This window comes from Brachyhypopomus gauderio, chromosome 10 (genome assembly GCF_052324685.1).
Source record: "Brachyhypopomus gauderio isolate BG-103 chromosome 10, BGAUD_0.2, whole genome shotgun sequence".
Lineage (NCBI taxonomy): Eukaryota > Metazoa > Chordata > Actinopteri > Gymnotiformes > Hypopomidae > Brachyhypopomus > Brachyhypopomus gauderio.
Window position 1 is genome coordinate 15551526 of NC_135220.1, and position 15085 is coordinate 15566610.

At 43.4% G+C, this 15085-nt stretch overlaps 3 protein-coding genes across 4 annotated transcripts in view; 1 reads left to right on the forward strand and 2 right to left on the reverse strand.

Annotated features, from left to right (window-relative positions):
- dgcr2 (DiGeorge syndrome critical region gene 2) overlaps positions 1-2227 on the reverse strand; it is a 7125-nt gene extending 4898 nt beyond the window's left edge. Inside the window, exons 1-3 of one of the 2 annotated variants that reach the window (XM_077019906.1) lie at positions 1831-2227; positions 344-376; positions 1-104 (exon numbers count right to left, since the gene is read on the reverse strand). The exon at positions 1-104 is cut by the window's left edge and continues 19 nt beyond it. In XM_077019906.1, coding sequence (XP_076876021.1) covers positions 1-104; positions 344-376; positions 1831-1915 — 222 coding nt within the window. In that variant the 5' untranslated portion in view covers positions 1916-2227. The remainder of the gene's footprint in view (positions 105-343; positions 377-1830) is intronic. The other variant, XM_077019907.1, reaches the window with a different exon arrangement.
- Positions 2228-5011: 2784 nt separating this feature from the next.
- On the reverse strand, positions 5012-15021 carry ess2 (ess-2 spliceosome associated protein). Its single transcript, XM_077019909.1, has 10 exons — positions 14601-15021; positions 13587-13755; positions 13271-13366; positions 12841-13010; positions 12580-12697; positions 12091-12221; positions 11883-11985; positions 11678-11787; positions 11315-11430; positions 5012-11044 (listed from the first exon to the last, which is right to left on the reverse strand). Exons 1-10 carry the CDS (start codon positions 14727-14729, stop codon positions 10762-10764), a joined length of 1425 nt encoding a protein of 474 aa, XP_076876024.1. The 5' UTR covers positions 14730-15021; the 3' UTR covers positions 5012-10761.
- LOC143525693 (testis-specific serine/threonine-protein kinase 1-like) lies at positions 8368-8939 on the forward strand. The gene is given in 2 exon segments (XM_077019919.1): positions 8368-8520; positions 8523-8939. Coding segments are annotated over 2 exon segments (570 nt in total).
- Positions 15022-15085: the final 64 nt, after the last annotated feature.

Consider the following 15085-nt stretch of genomic DNA (forward strand, 5'->3'; position numbering starts at 1 on the left):
GCTCTTGTCTTCGCAGGCGGTCCAGCCATCACACTGCCAGCTCTGCGGGATACACTGCATCCTCCCGCTGCGGCAGGCAAACTGGCCAGGACTACAGCGCTGCTCTGTAACACACACACACACACACACACACACACACACACACACAAGAAGAATATCATTTAAAAACTCCAACGCAGATTTATTGAATTAATCAGATGCTTCACAAAGCACCACCCCACACCTGACACCAAACACCTTACACACACCTCCACCTGACATCTTACACCAAACAGTCTATCCGACACCTTAAACTCAACCTTACACACAACACTCAAAGTTCAAAGAGAGAGATCCCTCTTACCTGAAAGCAGTCTGGCCTGAGCTAACCGTGGCCCTGGGGAAGAAATGAGACACAGTAAGCAACCTTTGCCTATATCCTCAGGGCTTTAGACTTTATGTTCTTCTTAGCAGCTAAAAACCTCAAACCCTTTGATGTGTCATTAACATGCAAAATAAGGGCCTGTCATGTGTAAGGAAAGGAGATGTAACGTATGCCAGCACATCACTTGACAACAGCCTGACAACAGCACATCAACAGCCTGAGGCACAATCCACTTCAGAGCAAACAACGTTCTTATGCTGCTTTAGCAAATTGTGCTCATGACTTCAGGAGGTCAGTGTGGCCATCTGTCAAAGACGAGCACAGGAGAGCACAAACCACTAACGCAACCTGATACAGAGTCTCCTCCAGGCTCTTCTGACCAGGTCGCCTTCTTACACAACCCAGCTTCCGAACTACTGACCACAGTCCAGAGATAAGTCACGGTTTGACTGAAAGCCGTTTTGAGAGGTGGTTTGCTCACAACAGCCAGCCGCCAGACTACGCATTGCTTGGTGCACTACATATAAACACTTAATGTAAAAGTGTTTACATTTAGATCCAGTTAGATGTCTCACCAGTGTACTTGGCAACAGAAACATTGTGCATATAATTATATGCTGCATGAAATCAACAAGAAAAAAAACTCGTATCTGGTTTCTGAGGTTCAGGAACACTTTACTTTCTGCAAGACATCTCCACTCATACTTCGCTGGTTATATCTCTTTCGTCTTTGGACGAATCTTTTTTATGTAGCCAATTGGTGTAAATAAAAATACATTCAAGCACCCTACTGAAAGGTCTATAGTCCATATAGTATATGGAGTTAACTAACCAACAATCCTTTCACTTATAGGGTTCCTGCGGGGCTCATTTGAGACGATTAACAAACCGACAAGCAAACCAGCCAACGCGTCCCGCAACCCTGCAGGTCAGACCCACTCCGAGATTTATGGGACTAGCTGTCAGCTAGGATATGTAGCCATCTAGAGAGCCAGTTATGATAGTTATCTACTCGGTGTGGCCATTTTAAGAGCCAGTTATGATAGTTATCTCCTCAGTGTGGCCATTTTAAGAGCCAGTTATGATAGTTATCTCCTCAGTGTGCCCCAGTTTTCCCTGTAACCCTCGCCAGGACTCTTCCGCCCTCTTTCGGAGGCCTGCGTGCTCAAGTCTTGTCGTTAGCTCGCTAGCTAATAAATCCAAGTATGGGCATTCCTCACACAGAGCACAAATATGCAGTCGTGTCGTTACCTAACGGACGTTTTACACGCGTTATGAAATTCAGCTCAGTCCTATTTCTATAAAGAGTACAAGAAGTGCGTTTTATGCGCGTTATACGACGTTTGGCACATTGTGAGTAGCTAGCCTAGCGAGCTAACGCTGTTGCCCCTGACTACATGAGCAGCTCGCGCTGGCCACAGCTACAGGACCAGTTAACCGTCTACGTGACCCAACAAACTATTTACCTGTCCGCGGCAGGTCGGTGGACGTTATGGCGAGGAGAAGAGCGAGGAGAATGGCGAAAGTACCGCTGTCAGACGTCGGCAACATTTATCCTCCATTCATAGTAGCTTCACCATCGAGAAAATGTTAAAGCCGAGAAAACGAGCCCGACACCAGCCACGGTCTGGACGTCAAAATGGACGCCGAACTCCGCTCTTCGACGGCGAACAGATCCGGGTCCGAGTCGAAACGTATTTGCGAGTATTGCGTTATGACATTACTACACGCGGAGCGAGATTTCGCGGAGTCTTTCGCGGCCGTGTGGCTTGATTAGTGGAAGCGGAAATAAAACAAGATGGCTCCGGTCTCCCATTACAGACATAATACTGTCTCTGTGCCTACCATCACAACAATCCCAACCACGTCAAACAGCCTATCAGCTTACGGCGGAGGGGCGGAGCTCTCCGAGCGGCTCTCGCGCACATCGAAGGATACGTTCAATTGAACGCGGGGGGGAGGGGCGGGGGGAGAGGGCGGGGCTACCGTCATGAAGGAGAGTATTTTAACACTCTACGTGCGCTATTCTAAGGCTCGTGCTAAGTGCCAGCTCTGGTACAAACATGCGCGCTGCATTTACCACATGCCTCTGCCATCACCTGCTTTGGGCCGTTAGATCACCCTTCACCCACATTTTAAACTCTCGTGAGATGAAGACAATAGGGTTTTTTTGGACTGCACACATGTTTGTCAGGGCTCGATAATAAAGTAATTAAAATATACCCTTATAATTACGTTTGCTGTTGCATTTATATATGGTTACGTTTATATAACTGAAGTGACTCAAATTCGACTTATTTTTTAACCTTAATGGCTAAGTTATTTGCCTGCTGTACGTGGTAGGAAACGTGTCTTGACCACATTCTGTCAAAACAGAATGCATTTTCTTTATTGATGTGTAGGTCGATGTGCTTTATGCAGTGAAGTAAGATCAGATATAATCTGGTCACACTTGGGTACATTCCAGGCTGGAAAAAAGGGAACACATAAAATCTGATTTAATCTGGGCTATGTTCACAATACCAAGCTGAAGTGACTCAAATAAAGTTTTTATGCATTAATGTAACAAAAATCAGATTATTTTTTTCGCAGGGCAAGCAATCCAAACTCTTATAAAATATGAATCACTTTTGCATGTGGTCATAAGTCGGATTTGTATCTGATTAGCAGTGCGACTTTAACGAGAATGGTGAGATTAGAATTCTTGTGGCTTTTTGCCTACAGGCTACTTGTTTAGCGCTGTTGTATAAAAAAAGAAAAAAAAAGAGAGAGCAACAGCTGTGACAACAGTAGCTGCCAAAACACCAAAAGCAAGTCCTCCCTATTGCCTTCTTGACCTTTTCATGTATACAGCTGGCAAACTATTTGCTATCCTTCACAATGAAATGTAATTAATACACGAATTAGACTACTACCGTGTTCCTTTTCTCATCTTTACTAGGCCTGAGTCATCTCCTAACCCAATAAGAAATTTTTTGTTCATGGCGATTAGGGTTGCAGCGGTAACCGGTTTCACGGTATACCACGGTATTAAAATGCACAGTTATCATACCGTGTGCGTTTGCTTATTACCTGTAAAAGACAAGCCAGAGGAGAAACTCACCCGCGCATGCGCAACTCCGCTCCGGTTCAGCTACTCAGCGGTGAGAATGGCAGAAAGTGCATCAGACTTAATACATTTTTTTAACAAAAAAAAAGGCTAAACTAAAATCAGCAGTGAAAATGACGTAATCGAGGGTCTCGCGCGCTGTCGATTCGCGAGGTCGTGCACATCTCGAATTTTGTAACTTCACGCGCGCCGCGCTTCAGCGCATTGAACAAAGTCATGTTTGCAGGGTTCATACACCTTTATAAGGTGGAATTAAAGCACGTGTACGTCACTTTCAAGGTCCATTTCAATATTTCCTAGCACGTTAAACTTAATTAAGTTAAATATTTATACATATACTCGAAATGATTCGAAATATTTAGCTTTTTTTATCACATTATTTAACGTCCTCACGTTTTCTCATGTTTCATCCTGGAATTACAAGAGGCTCGTATTTGTTAACGTAATACAAGAGAACTGTTCAGTCAGACAGATATTTGTTGTGAAACGAAGTCGTTACAATTTCAAGCATTTTCAAGTACTTTAGCCTAAATTCCAGCACTTTTCAAGACTGCAACACAAAGCAACATTAAAATGCGTCGGGTAAGTGTTCCTTCCCCCTTCCCCTGTTTTTGAGAGGTGTTTCATTTCAGACGTATGAACGCTTCCGCCGTTCGCGGCAGTGCGCGCGAGGTGTGCGGAGTCACGCGCTATGGTCACTAGTGAAAGTATAAACCTAGCTTTATAAGGTCACTGCTTTCACTGGATGTGAAAGACGCCATTAATTTACATGCATTCATTTTCAAATTCTGACGTGCCTGTTTTTCATATGTTAAAACCAGACTCTGTGTGAAAGCCTTAAAATAGAAATCTCTATTGTGAGGATGATGTCAGAAATAAATCCTCTCTTTCTGCAGTATCTGGTTATATTCCAACTTGGCAGTAAATGAACGTTTACAACAGTTGTTGATCAGACACTGACCCAGGCTCAGTTTATCAGATATTAAATAATTTAAACTTAAATAATTGTAGGCCTACTGAAACCCATAATTTAGGTTTCTCTAATTTTGCAGTATTTATATATAAAGGTGTATAGCTTTTTTTTAAAGTTGACGTTTTTTATACAATAGTTCCAGGTTTCTACAATAAATAGTTCATTGAACAAAAAAAACTTTTGTTGTAATTTTTTTAAGGGTCAGTGTATCTTTTAATAATATATGTAACAAACTGTGATTCCGTGATAACCATGATACCGCGGTATTTTCTGAGACGGTTATCATACCGTGAAAATCTCATACCGTTGCAACCCTAATGGCGATGCAGGTATCCTATGCAAAATGTATTAATGTGCACATGCATGCTGTTTCAAAGGCCAGCTGCAGACATTGAGCTAAACAAGCAGACAGCTAGATAAAACCAAAATCGAAATTGGACACTATGACTAATGTGAACATGGCATTTTGAACAGAGCATTAAAGCAATTAACAACTGCTCCTGTGTTTAAATGTACCATGTAGTTGTGGGTGGACTGTGCAAATAAAAAAATATATATGCAGGTATATATTTGAAGTAAATGGAAAATGTTTATGAATTTTCTGTATTTTACACATTTTCTGATTGCAGAGAAAAAAAGACATAAGCCAATGCAGGTCGTTGTCAGGACTCCACAGGTAATAGTTCCCCATGTCGAATAATGGGGTATGTAACTGATTTTTTTTTACTAAGTGCAATCTACATTTATCTGCTGAATATAGTTGAAAAAATAATAATTATTAAGTCACAGGATGTAAAAAAAATATAACATTTAACATTGTCATAACAAACAGGCATACTTGCAGTTAAAAGGTACACAGCTTGCAAAACAATAATAAAAAAAAAAAAACACCTCATACACTCCTCTCTCATACATCCACGCCTTAAAGCCTCTGTACTCCTCATGAGCCTAGCATTTTAATCTTCACAGAGGCTGGGTGCAAGTTTTAAAACAAGATACAGTTGCGACTTCAGTGTGTCTTGGTAGGAAACGTAAATCACTATTATGGGCCCCCCAGAGCAGATGAGAATACCGTCACTGGTTAGACTAAGAAGCCAGACATGACAGTTAGTTGACAGAGAGCCAAAAAACGTAATTTTTTTTTGCTAAATTGTATTAAATAAATACATTTATTTGCATTATTTAGTATACTACACAGGTACGTGTATGTGATTACTTTTCTTGATACATTTATTTTTGTAAAATTGCCAAATGCTATGGGGAACTTTGGTGAAAAGTTGTTTAAACGTAATCAGTGTTTTCATGTAGTCATGTGTATAAACTATGCAAGCAGTAGGCCTATTTAGTGGAATACTAAAAGGTTTCAGATGGTATGCTACACTAACAGGGCTAGCTAGCTATAACATTCCTAGAAATTGTCTAGCTTGCAACTGATAAGAGGCGATTTTAGCTAGCAGAACAAAATAAAAATTAAGTAGCTAGCTTACCCGATAATGAATGTATAACGTATAATGTATGTACAATGACAATTACATGATAATATAATCATATATGAACCAACAGAAGCTACAAAGCCATTTGACTTAAAATAGATAGCTAACCAACTATGCTACCTAATTTAGCTTGCTAATATTAACAGTGAACTAAACTTTAATTACCTCCGTCGCAGGGAACGTCAACACTCATATCAAAAAGCACGTTCTTTTTGCTTATAGACATTCAGCAGTGCTGAAAATGAAAAATATCTGAATGTGCTGAAAATTCATTGGAGAGAACAGTTGACCCTACTCTGTCTCCCTCCCTCCGGGCATATAAAGGCCCTGTAAGCGTTTAACTCTAATAATGACCATTCTCTCTCATTTCTCTTGGAATACTTCTGAACGTAACAAAGACTCGCGTCATAAACGAAGTATCAAAATAACATGATAGAACGTATAAATATGGGTTTCAAAATGAAGGTGAACTGTTGAGCCGAATTCTATCATGATAATTCACTAGTGCTCAAGAAATGCGGCTATACTTTAGCGGGCAGTTTGGGAGAGAGGTCCAACGCCAAAGTCAAGTTCGCTTGCTCAAAGCATCTCAAATCCAATGTCGCAGTTAAGATCATTAACCGGAGGAAATTGTCAGCTGATTGCAGGGATAAATTCTTGCCTCGGGAACTTGAGATACTTGCCTCGCTCAATCACTGGAACATAGTACAGGCAGTCTCCAGGCAGTTCAGGGTTGCAACAGAAGGAGAAAAAGTGGGGATCAAAGACTTAACATCCACACTTCGTGACAGGCTGCGCAGGCTTAGGAAGGCGGAGCAGACACGGAGGGAGAGGAGGAAAAAAGGGACCAGGAGGGCGCAGTTCATAAAGGATCCCTATAGGTTCACCAAGGGCTTATTAGGGGAATCTAGATCAGGAACTTTGACCAGCTCTAAAGAGGAGGTAGAGGACACCCTCAAGTCAACACACTGTGGCCCACAAAGATATGAAGATCTGGGCAACCACCCAAGAATCATCAGTGTTCCACCACCATCAAAACAGCTGGAGACCAGAGAGCCAACATGGAAAGAAGTGGAGGGGGTAGTAAAGAGGGCAAGAACAGCATCAGCCCCTGGACCAAGTGGATTACCCTACAAAGTCTACAAGAAGTGTCCACTTCTCTACATTCGGTCAGGGTAGTTGCAACTTCCATTTTCCTCTGTGGTAGAGGAGTTCAAGGTGGCCAAGTGCAGGGTGACCATGATGCTCAGGGACTCTAATGACGAGCATGTCAGCAAAGCCGGAGTTACCACAAGGACTGTCCGCGAGTGGGTAGCAGACAATGCGGTCAGGCAAGCTGAAAGCTCTTTGGAGTTGAGGGACATCATTGGCAACATCTGAACTGGGTGCCAGGGACTGGGAACATCTCACTTCACACAGTGGAAGAAGGCAAGTGAGTAGGAGAGGAGGCAAATGGTACAAGCTGAAGTGCGTTACCAAGAGGAGGAAACACGGAAGGCGAAAGCTGTCTAACTAGCCACCCAGGGAACATGGACCAGATGGGACCTCCTAAATAGGAGGGTCACATGGTCTGAACTCTGGAGGCTGGGGCCATTCCGTGTAAGCTTTCTCTTGAGGTCTGTGTATGACGCCCTGCCATCAACAGTGAACTTGGTAAGGTGGGGCCTGAGGGAGGACCCGTACTTCATGCTGTGTGGGTAGAAGGGGACCCCCTGTCACACATACTAGCAGGGTGTCAAACAGCTCTGGCCCAGGGGAGATACAGGTGGAGGCATGACCAGGTGCTCTGTGTGATCGCTGACATCCTGGAGCAGGCCAGGCAAAGACCACAACCACTCATGCCACAGGTACCAGCAGTACAGTTCATCAGGGCAGGGGAGCAGACAACCTCTGTGAAGAGAGCGAGGACCAACATCCTCCATGGGGCACAAAGATGGGAGATGTCAGCTGACCTGGGTAGGAAGTTCACTTTCCCCCCTGTTGTCCAGACCACCTTGAGGCCAGACAGTTATCTGGTCTGAGCAGGCTAAGATCATCATCCTGGTGGAATCAACAGTGCCATGGGGGGAAGGCTGTGATGAGGCCCATGAGAGGAAAAGCTTGAAGTATCAAGACCTCATCATGGAGTGCAGGGAAAAAGGCTGGCAAGCGTGGCTATTTCCAATGGAGGTGGGGTGTAGAGGGTTTCCGGCACAGTCTGTGTGGTCGGTGCTTATGACACTCATCATTGGAGGCAGAGATCGCAAGGCAGCTGTGCGCAGGATTGGGGAGGCAGCAGAACGGTCCTTCTGGCTGTGGTTTAAAAGGGAGGAGGAGGTCTGGAGGCCTGGAGCTGAGGGGCAGTGATTTGGCCACCACTGCTGACCCGCCAACTGGAGGGTGTTGCGGTTAAGGGTCGAAAAACACAGAGAAGGTTGGGCACCGTCTGATGACATTGGCTCCAGGCCAAAAGCTACAGTCGTTTAGAGAGCGGCTGTATGTATGGCATCATCTGATGTATGCAACAAGTGACATTTTTGAAACCCCTGAAGGAAAAGTATACATGGTCATGAAGCTGTGTGTCAAAGGAGACCTGTTGCATGGAGCAGGAGACTGTTCCAATTGCATGGAGCTCTGCTCGAAAACTTCTCCAAGAGACTTTTTTGTCAGCTCTCGCTAGCAGTCAAATTCCTTCATGATTTAGACATTGCTCACAGAGATATAAAATGCGAGAATTTACTTTTGGATAAGAACTTCAATCTTAAATGTTCAGACTTTGGGTTTAGCAGGAGCCTTGATTATGAAGGAGGTCACATGGTTCTCAGCGACACCTTCTGTGGCTCTCAGGATTACGCAGCTCTGGAGGTTCTGCAGGCCATTCCGTATAACCCCAAAGTGTACAATGTGTGGAGTATGGGTGTAGTCCTGTTCATCATGTTGTGTGGATCTATGCCTTACGATGACTCTAACGTTAGGAAGATGCTCAGGATTCAGAAGGAACATTGGCTAGAATTTCCCTGACTCAAAAATGGTCCCAGCTGAATGCAAAGACATGATTTTCTGGATGCTGCACCCTGATGTGGCCAAAGACTGTAGACCAGTGTTAATTTCGTTGACGAAATTTGTCATAGTTTTCGTCAACGAACCTTCTTTTCATGACGAAAACGAGATGATAACTAAATAAAAACTATACGAAGGGATAAAAACGATGACTAAATTAATGGACATTTTCGGCAATTAATAAAAACGAGACGAAAATATTGGCTAGCGACGACATTCAATCAGATCTCGTTTAGTTTTGAGAAAGGTAGGGATAAGTTAAGAGATCCAACCGTAACTACTTTAGCGTGCACGGAGAGGCGGGACAAACCGGGTAACCGTCCAATCAGAACTAACGTCTTCACATCGCACAGACCCCGTGAAGACCACCATAACAGCCTGTGAACTTTGGTCACTCATGAAATTCAACTCGAAGTTAACTCGACAATGTCAGCAGGGAGAAAGATGAGCGGCGATATATGGACACATTTCTCCTTTGACTTTGAGAAAAAGAAGATGGTGTGTAAACCATGTGGGACAATGATGTTGGGAAAAATATGATAAATAAAACGACATCTGCGGGCTATGGCATTGCTGTTTTTACGGCACCCAGTTTTATATAGAATGTAATATGTATTGTTCATAACAAACTCCATATGTTTTCAGGGAGAGCAGGCCTACTGGTCATCAATGTTTTGTTATTGTTATGCTCAATAACTATAAGTTCAGGTGTTTTTGTATTGCACATACAAACAATAATATTCTGTAACTGGTTAATAAATGTTTCATTTTGTGCAAGTGTATATAATGACTATTACACCATTTATATTTTAGTCAACTAAATTCTTTTGATAATTAGTCGACTAAATTCTAATGATAATTAGTCGACTAAAACTAGACTAAGACTAAAAACAAATCCAATGACTAAATTATGACTAAAACTGAATGACATTTTAGTCAAAAGACTAAAAAATTGCTGTCAAAATTAACACTGCTGCAGACACAACTAAAAAGCAGCAGAACGGAGCGAGGACATCAAAGGCCTTTCACAAATCTGCAAGTAGAGAAAGCCCAGAAGCCCCACACGATCAAGAGAAAACAGAGATCCATAAAGCCAACAAAATGGCTGAATCATGTACAAAAGCCTCTTCAGGAACCAGTACTGGTGCTGGAGCAAGCACAGGTATAGGTACTGTGAGTGGAGCCTGCAGCTTGGATGAACTAAGACCAGAACCTGATATCAGCTCTCAGCACAAATCCCATTACTAGTCCATTTGTTTATTTGACTGAGGACAATATCAGATTGAGGTAAAAGTCACTCCTCGTGTTTTGGAGCAAGAATAATCTAGAAATTAGGCTGTCTTGCCAGAAAATAATAATAATTTTTAAAAAACCACGCAGCTGTTTTTGTCGTGTTCAGTGTCAATTTGTGCTCCAGAAAAATCCTAAAAACAATAACCTTTTCCAACTAAAGCTTTTTTATACTCCAAAAATAAGCATTCTGAACTTGTATAGGAAAACTGAAGACTTCTACCATCAAAATGTTTGACCACTTTTATAAACTATACAAAATATTTTAAATCCATTCAAATGTAAGGCTGTTACACTTTTAAATAAGCAAAGTCTTTTTATTCCACACAGTCTTTTCAGATTTAGAGTCACAACTGAAATTTTTATAAGCCCTGAAGAGTTCTCAGTTTTAAACATCACCCACTTGTGAAACAGTAGTGTGAATCTTGAAGCAAGGGTCTGTTGTCCACTGAATAAATGTCTTTATGTTTGCCTGGTCCTGCCCCTGGCCAATTCAGAAAAAATCAGAAGCCTTGCGTCTTTTGGGCAGCTGCAGGAGATCGTCTGTGATGGAGGCTGGGTCATGGGTCGCAGGGGTTCTGTGTTTACCGGGCGTAGGGGTTCCTGTTGGTGTAACAGCGCCACCGATTGGCGTCTTGGAGCCCAGGCTCCTGTGAGAGGGTGACGGCGTGTAGCTGGCGCGCAGGGCTTTGTCTGTGTACTTACTGGACGATCTGCTGACCAGTCTCTGCAGAGCAGGGGTCAGAGCTGCTGGGCTCAACCCCTTCGGAGTCAGACTGCAGGAAAACATTTGTACAATATATGTGGAATGAATAAAATGCAGCACACAATAAACCCATAAATATAAACGAACAAACTTAATTAACACAGTGAATACAGTGTCAAGGAGTGTCACGGTGCTTGGGGTTTCCGTTCAGTTTTAAGCAAAAGATGATCAAATTCATCTTTTAAAATGAAAGACAAATGAAACAAATTTCAGCATGATGTTAAATGGTATCTGGAAGTTTTGGTGTTCTGTGATCATTTCCACCAACCCTGTGCTTTACCTCGCCAGGTTCTCAGTGACTTTACGTAGTGCTTCCTGCTTCTTGGCTCTGTTTTTGGCTGCAACTTCATTCGCCATTTTCAGGCCCAAGCGCTCTCTCCTTCCTGGCTCAGGGATCTACACACACACACGCACGCACGCACACGCAGAGTTTAAAGAGCTTGTTGACGCATCTATGGTTACAGTTACTTATTGGTTTCCACTCATGCATTTGAACAAGGAAAGCAAAAAAGCATTTTGTTAATCATGGAATAATCATCATCACTGTTTTATATAGGAAATAATTAAGCATCAGTACTATGTTAATTGGTGAATAATAATCAACCAATCAGAGCTTTGTTAACTGGGGTCTGATCTGTGGCACCTTAAAAGATGGCCCCAGGTTCCTCTCTACGATGGGCGTGTCCGAGCCATCCAGACGAAAGGGTGTGCTCTCCACCTCTCCCCACGTCATCAGCGGAGACTCACACACACCTTCAACACCACAGCAAAAGACAGCAACACAACCACCATCAGCACCAGTAGACTCTTAACCCTTTAGTGTGGTGTAGAAGTGTGTTTCTGCTGACCTGGTGCAGGAGAGGGAGCTCCCTCGAACCCGTAGCCGTTCACTTTCGGGGACGCGTGGGGCAGCAGCTCTTTACCATCTGGTCCAACCTTGCCCAGTTTAAACTAGGACAGAGCACAACACACCAGCCTTCAGCTGAGCACGGCGATCAGGTTGAAGGGTGGCAGGGGGACAGGGCAGGAGGCATGGGGCAGAGGGCAAAGGGCTACCTGTGCATTCAGAGCTGCGGCCTGCTGTATCTGGGATTTGTTGAGAGCTTTGCAGAAGGGGTCCACATCGAAGCGTGTGTTTCTGTACATCACCTCGCGGGGCTTTTTAAACACTGTGTCATCGTTCACACCTTTCAGAAAAACATACACGAGAAACAAATGAAAACAACTTATGTTACGGACAAAATCTCAAACTTTTAAATAGTCTCAGTAACTGACGTTTTTGCTAGCACCCTTTAAAACCAAGTTTAGAAAATTCTTTCATGATAAAGACAAAAACTCAAAATATAAATTTTAATAGAAGGATAATAAAAATAAATGCTGAAGTGATGAACAACAATTCAGGGCAAACGTTCAAACTACTGTTCCTGCTTTGGAGGCTGATCCATTGTTAAGTTTGATCTGGCATGGGTCTCCCTCCCTCCCTCCCTCCCATGTGAAAGTGTCTAAGTAGGTCTAAGTGCACATGTGCTGGTGGGCAGGTCTTGCCTTCAGGGTAGTACATCAGAGAGTTTTTGGCTTTGTACTCCCAGGTCTCCAGACCTGCCTTGGAACATTCCAGCGCCTGTTTCTCGGATGAGGGCAGAGCCAGGTTCTCTTCGTGCCGCTTCAAAACACAGCAGACATGTTAACTCTCCATCACACTTCATACCTCGGGTCACAGACGGCTCATTAAAATACAAAAGAACTAGAGTGCCGAAGCATCTCAGAACATCTGCTGCTGAACATGCTGCACGTGCAGACACAAACCTGTTTGTATTCAGCCTCGGCCTCGTACAGCCAAGCGTGCTTCTGCTCATCTTTTTCCTTGGCCAGGGCCATGAGCTGCTGGAAGGAGGCGTTGTCCTCGCTGGTGGTCTTGGCGAGAAAGCGGTCCAGTGAGGGCAGCTCCTTCTCTTCCTCTTTCCCATCTTTACTTCCTGAAAGGCCAACACACGTCACTGAAGTACAGCAGTAGAATACCAAACTCTGCGAGTGAAAGAGGAAAGTGAGAAAACTGATTCTCTGAAGTCGGGATTTATGGCACAAATTTCAAGCTGATTCTGTCTTGCCAGCTTGGCAGACAACGGTTCACTGACTGCCAGCTTCATGGGCTTGCAGCTGGAATATGAACGGTGTTCATGTTCGACAGATCGGAGCAGGCGCGCCGAGTTTTCAGATAGTGCAGATGACGATGTACCTGCGAGTCCCTCGCGCCCTGTGGCTCGAGGTTTGCCCTGAGATGAAGGGGAAGAGGCACGTCCATCTGGTGTCTCGAATATGGACGGAGTCACATCTGGGAAGAGACACGTATACACAAACACAGCATTATAATCCCAGCAAGCAAACAAGCATGTGAGTTTGTCAGGAGGAGCTCAGAAAAAAGGAACACCTGAAAATAAAAGGGGTGTTTCACTGCCCAGTTTGTGTTTACGATATCTGTTGTGCCACCACGTGACATCCTTGTGAAACGTGTTCCGTGTTGATGGGGACATAAGGAGCGTAACTGGGCTTACAGGGCACGTAGGTGCGCGGCGTGTACTTGGCCATGGCTGTGCCGTATCTGATGGCTATCTCCCGCATCCTCTCCAGGTCGCCGTTCTCCTCTGCCTCCAGGTAGTCCTTCTGCGCTTGCAACTTGGACACATCTGGGAAAAAGTCCCTCTGAATGATTTGTTCCAGACTCTGTTTTAAAAATAAAAAAAAAAAAAAAAAAAAAGGATCTTGTTCGAGCCACCTTTGAAAGTACACATTTGAAGGTCCATTTGGGAAAATACCAAACTACCATATCTGAACACAGAAACCTTTATATGCCATTAAGGTTCAGAAGTAATTTTGAAGAAAAAAAAAGTAAATGGGGAAAAATTATGATGTTCAAGGAAATGTGCATTTTTATTAGCTTATTGTTGTGGAATCCTCACAGTGACTGAACGTGTTAGGTGTAGATCAGCAGTTCTTTGAATTTAAAACATCAACAAGTTGCCATTGTTGATATAACAACAACGACAGTTTTGAGCCTTTTTGTGCCTCCCGGCCTATAGCCCCCCCCCCCCCCCCCCCCCCCCCCCTGTCAACAATTTACACTCGCCACCCCCTCCAGGTTCAAATCTGACTCCAAGTGATCTTGGAAAGTTGGCAACCCTGGGTATGGCCGTATGGTCACAGTAAATGAACAGCTATTGGCGACTCCTGCGATGGGAGTTCAGCACATATCCTGTAGTGTATCTGTTTGGAATATTTAAAGTATTCATTCTTGTAATAGATTTAATTCTGCCATATTTCCCAAGTGTGCCTAGCTACAGAGAAACAGTTAATCATCTATGGAGGGTTTATGTTCTTAAAAGTTGTAGTTTTCTGTACACCATCGTGACATTTTCAAGTTAGTTAGTTGTTAACTCTATATCTGAGCAGCTCCGTTAATTAAATAAACCAAAATACTGACATGACTCTGGCAACGTTGCTGAAATACTGAAATAGTCGAGCTAACCGAACATTTCCCTAGTATACCGTATTATGTAACGTCCGTGTACCTCAATATATTCGTCTTCATCGAGGATCTTCTGTTTGAGATCCACGGGCTCCTCTGGTGTGGTTTTAGCCACTGTTGTCACACTGCGATCAGACGTCAGGACCACAGCGCTCTCTCCGCTACCCTCCATATTTCAAACGTGTGAGTGTGTAAATACAACTAAATTACACCTATTAACACTAAAGCTCGTTGTTGTTCCTTAGCTAATCTAGCTAGTTAGCGAGGCGCTAGTACTCGACGCAATTTAGGCCAACATTTTAATTCCGATATAACTAAAGTAGTCAATTTATATTCTTTCTGACACCTTGGTATAAATGTCAAAAGTACTCCAACCTCTTATCCACAAACAACTAAAGACAAGAAGATCGTCCAAAATCAACAACAGACTACACTGGACTAACGCACAACATAACGTGACAACTTCCGGTTCGAGATAGTTCTTAAACGACAGACATTTTCTACGCGTCTATTAGCTATCGTAGTAAT

Excerpts from the sequence above, each read along its gene's own strand:
- ess2 (XM_077019909.1), bottom strand. The coding sequence starts at position 14,729 with ATGGAGGGTAGCGGAGAGAGCGCTGTGGTCCTGACGTCTGATCGCAGT. Across the intron at positions 11,986-12,090 it reads CCGCAGCTCTGAATGCACAG|TTTAAACTGGGCAAGGTTGG; the intron begins GTAGCCCTTTGC and ends GCTCTGTCCTAG. Across the intron at positions 11,431-11,677 it reads ACCTGGGGCCATCTTTTAAG|ATCCCTGAGCCAGGAAGGAG; the intron begins GTGCCACAGATC and ends GTGTGTGTGTAG.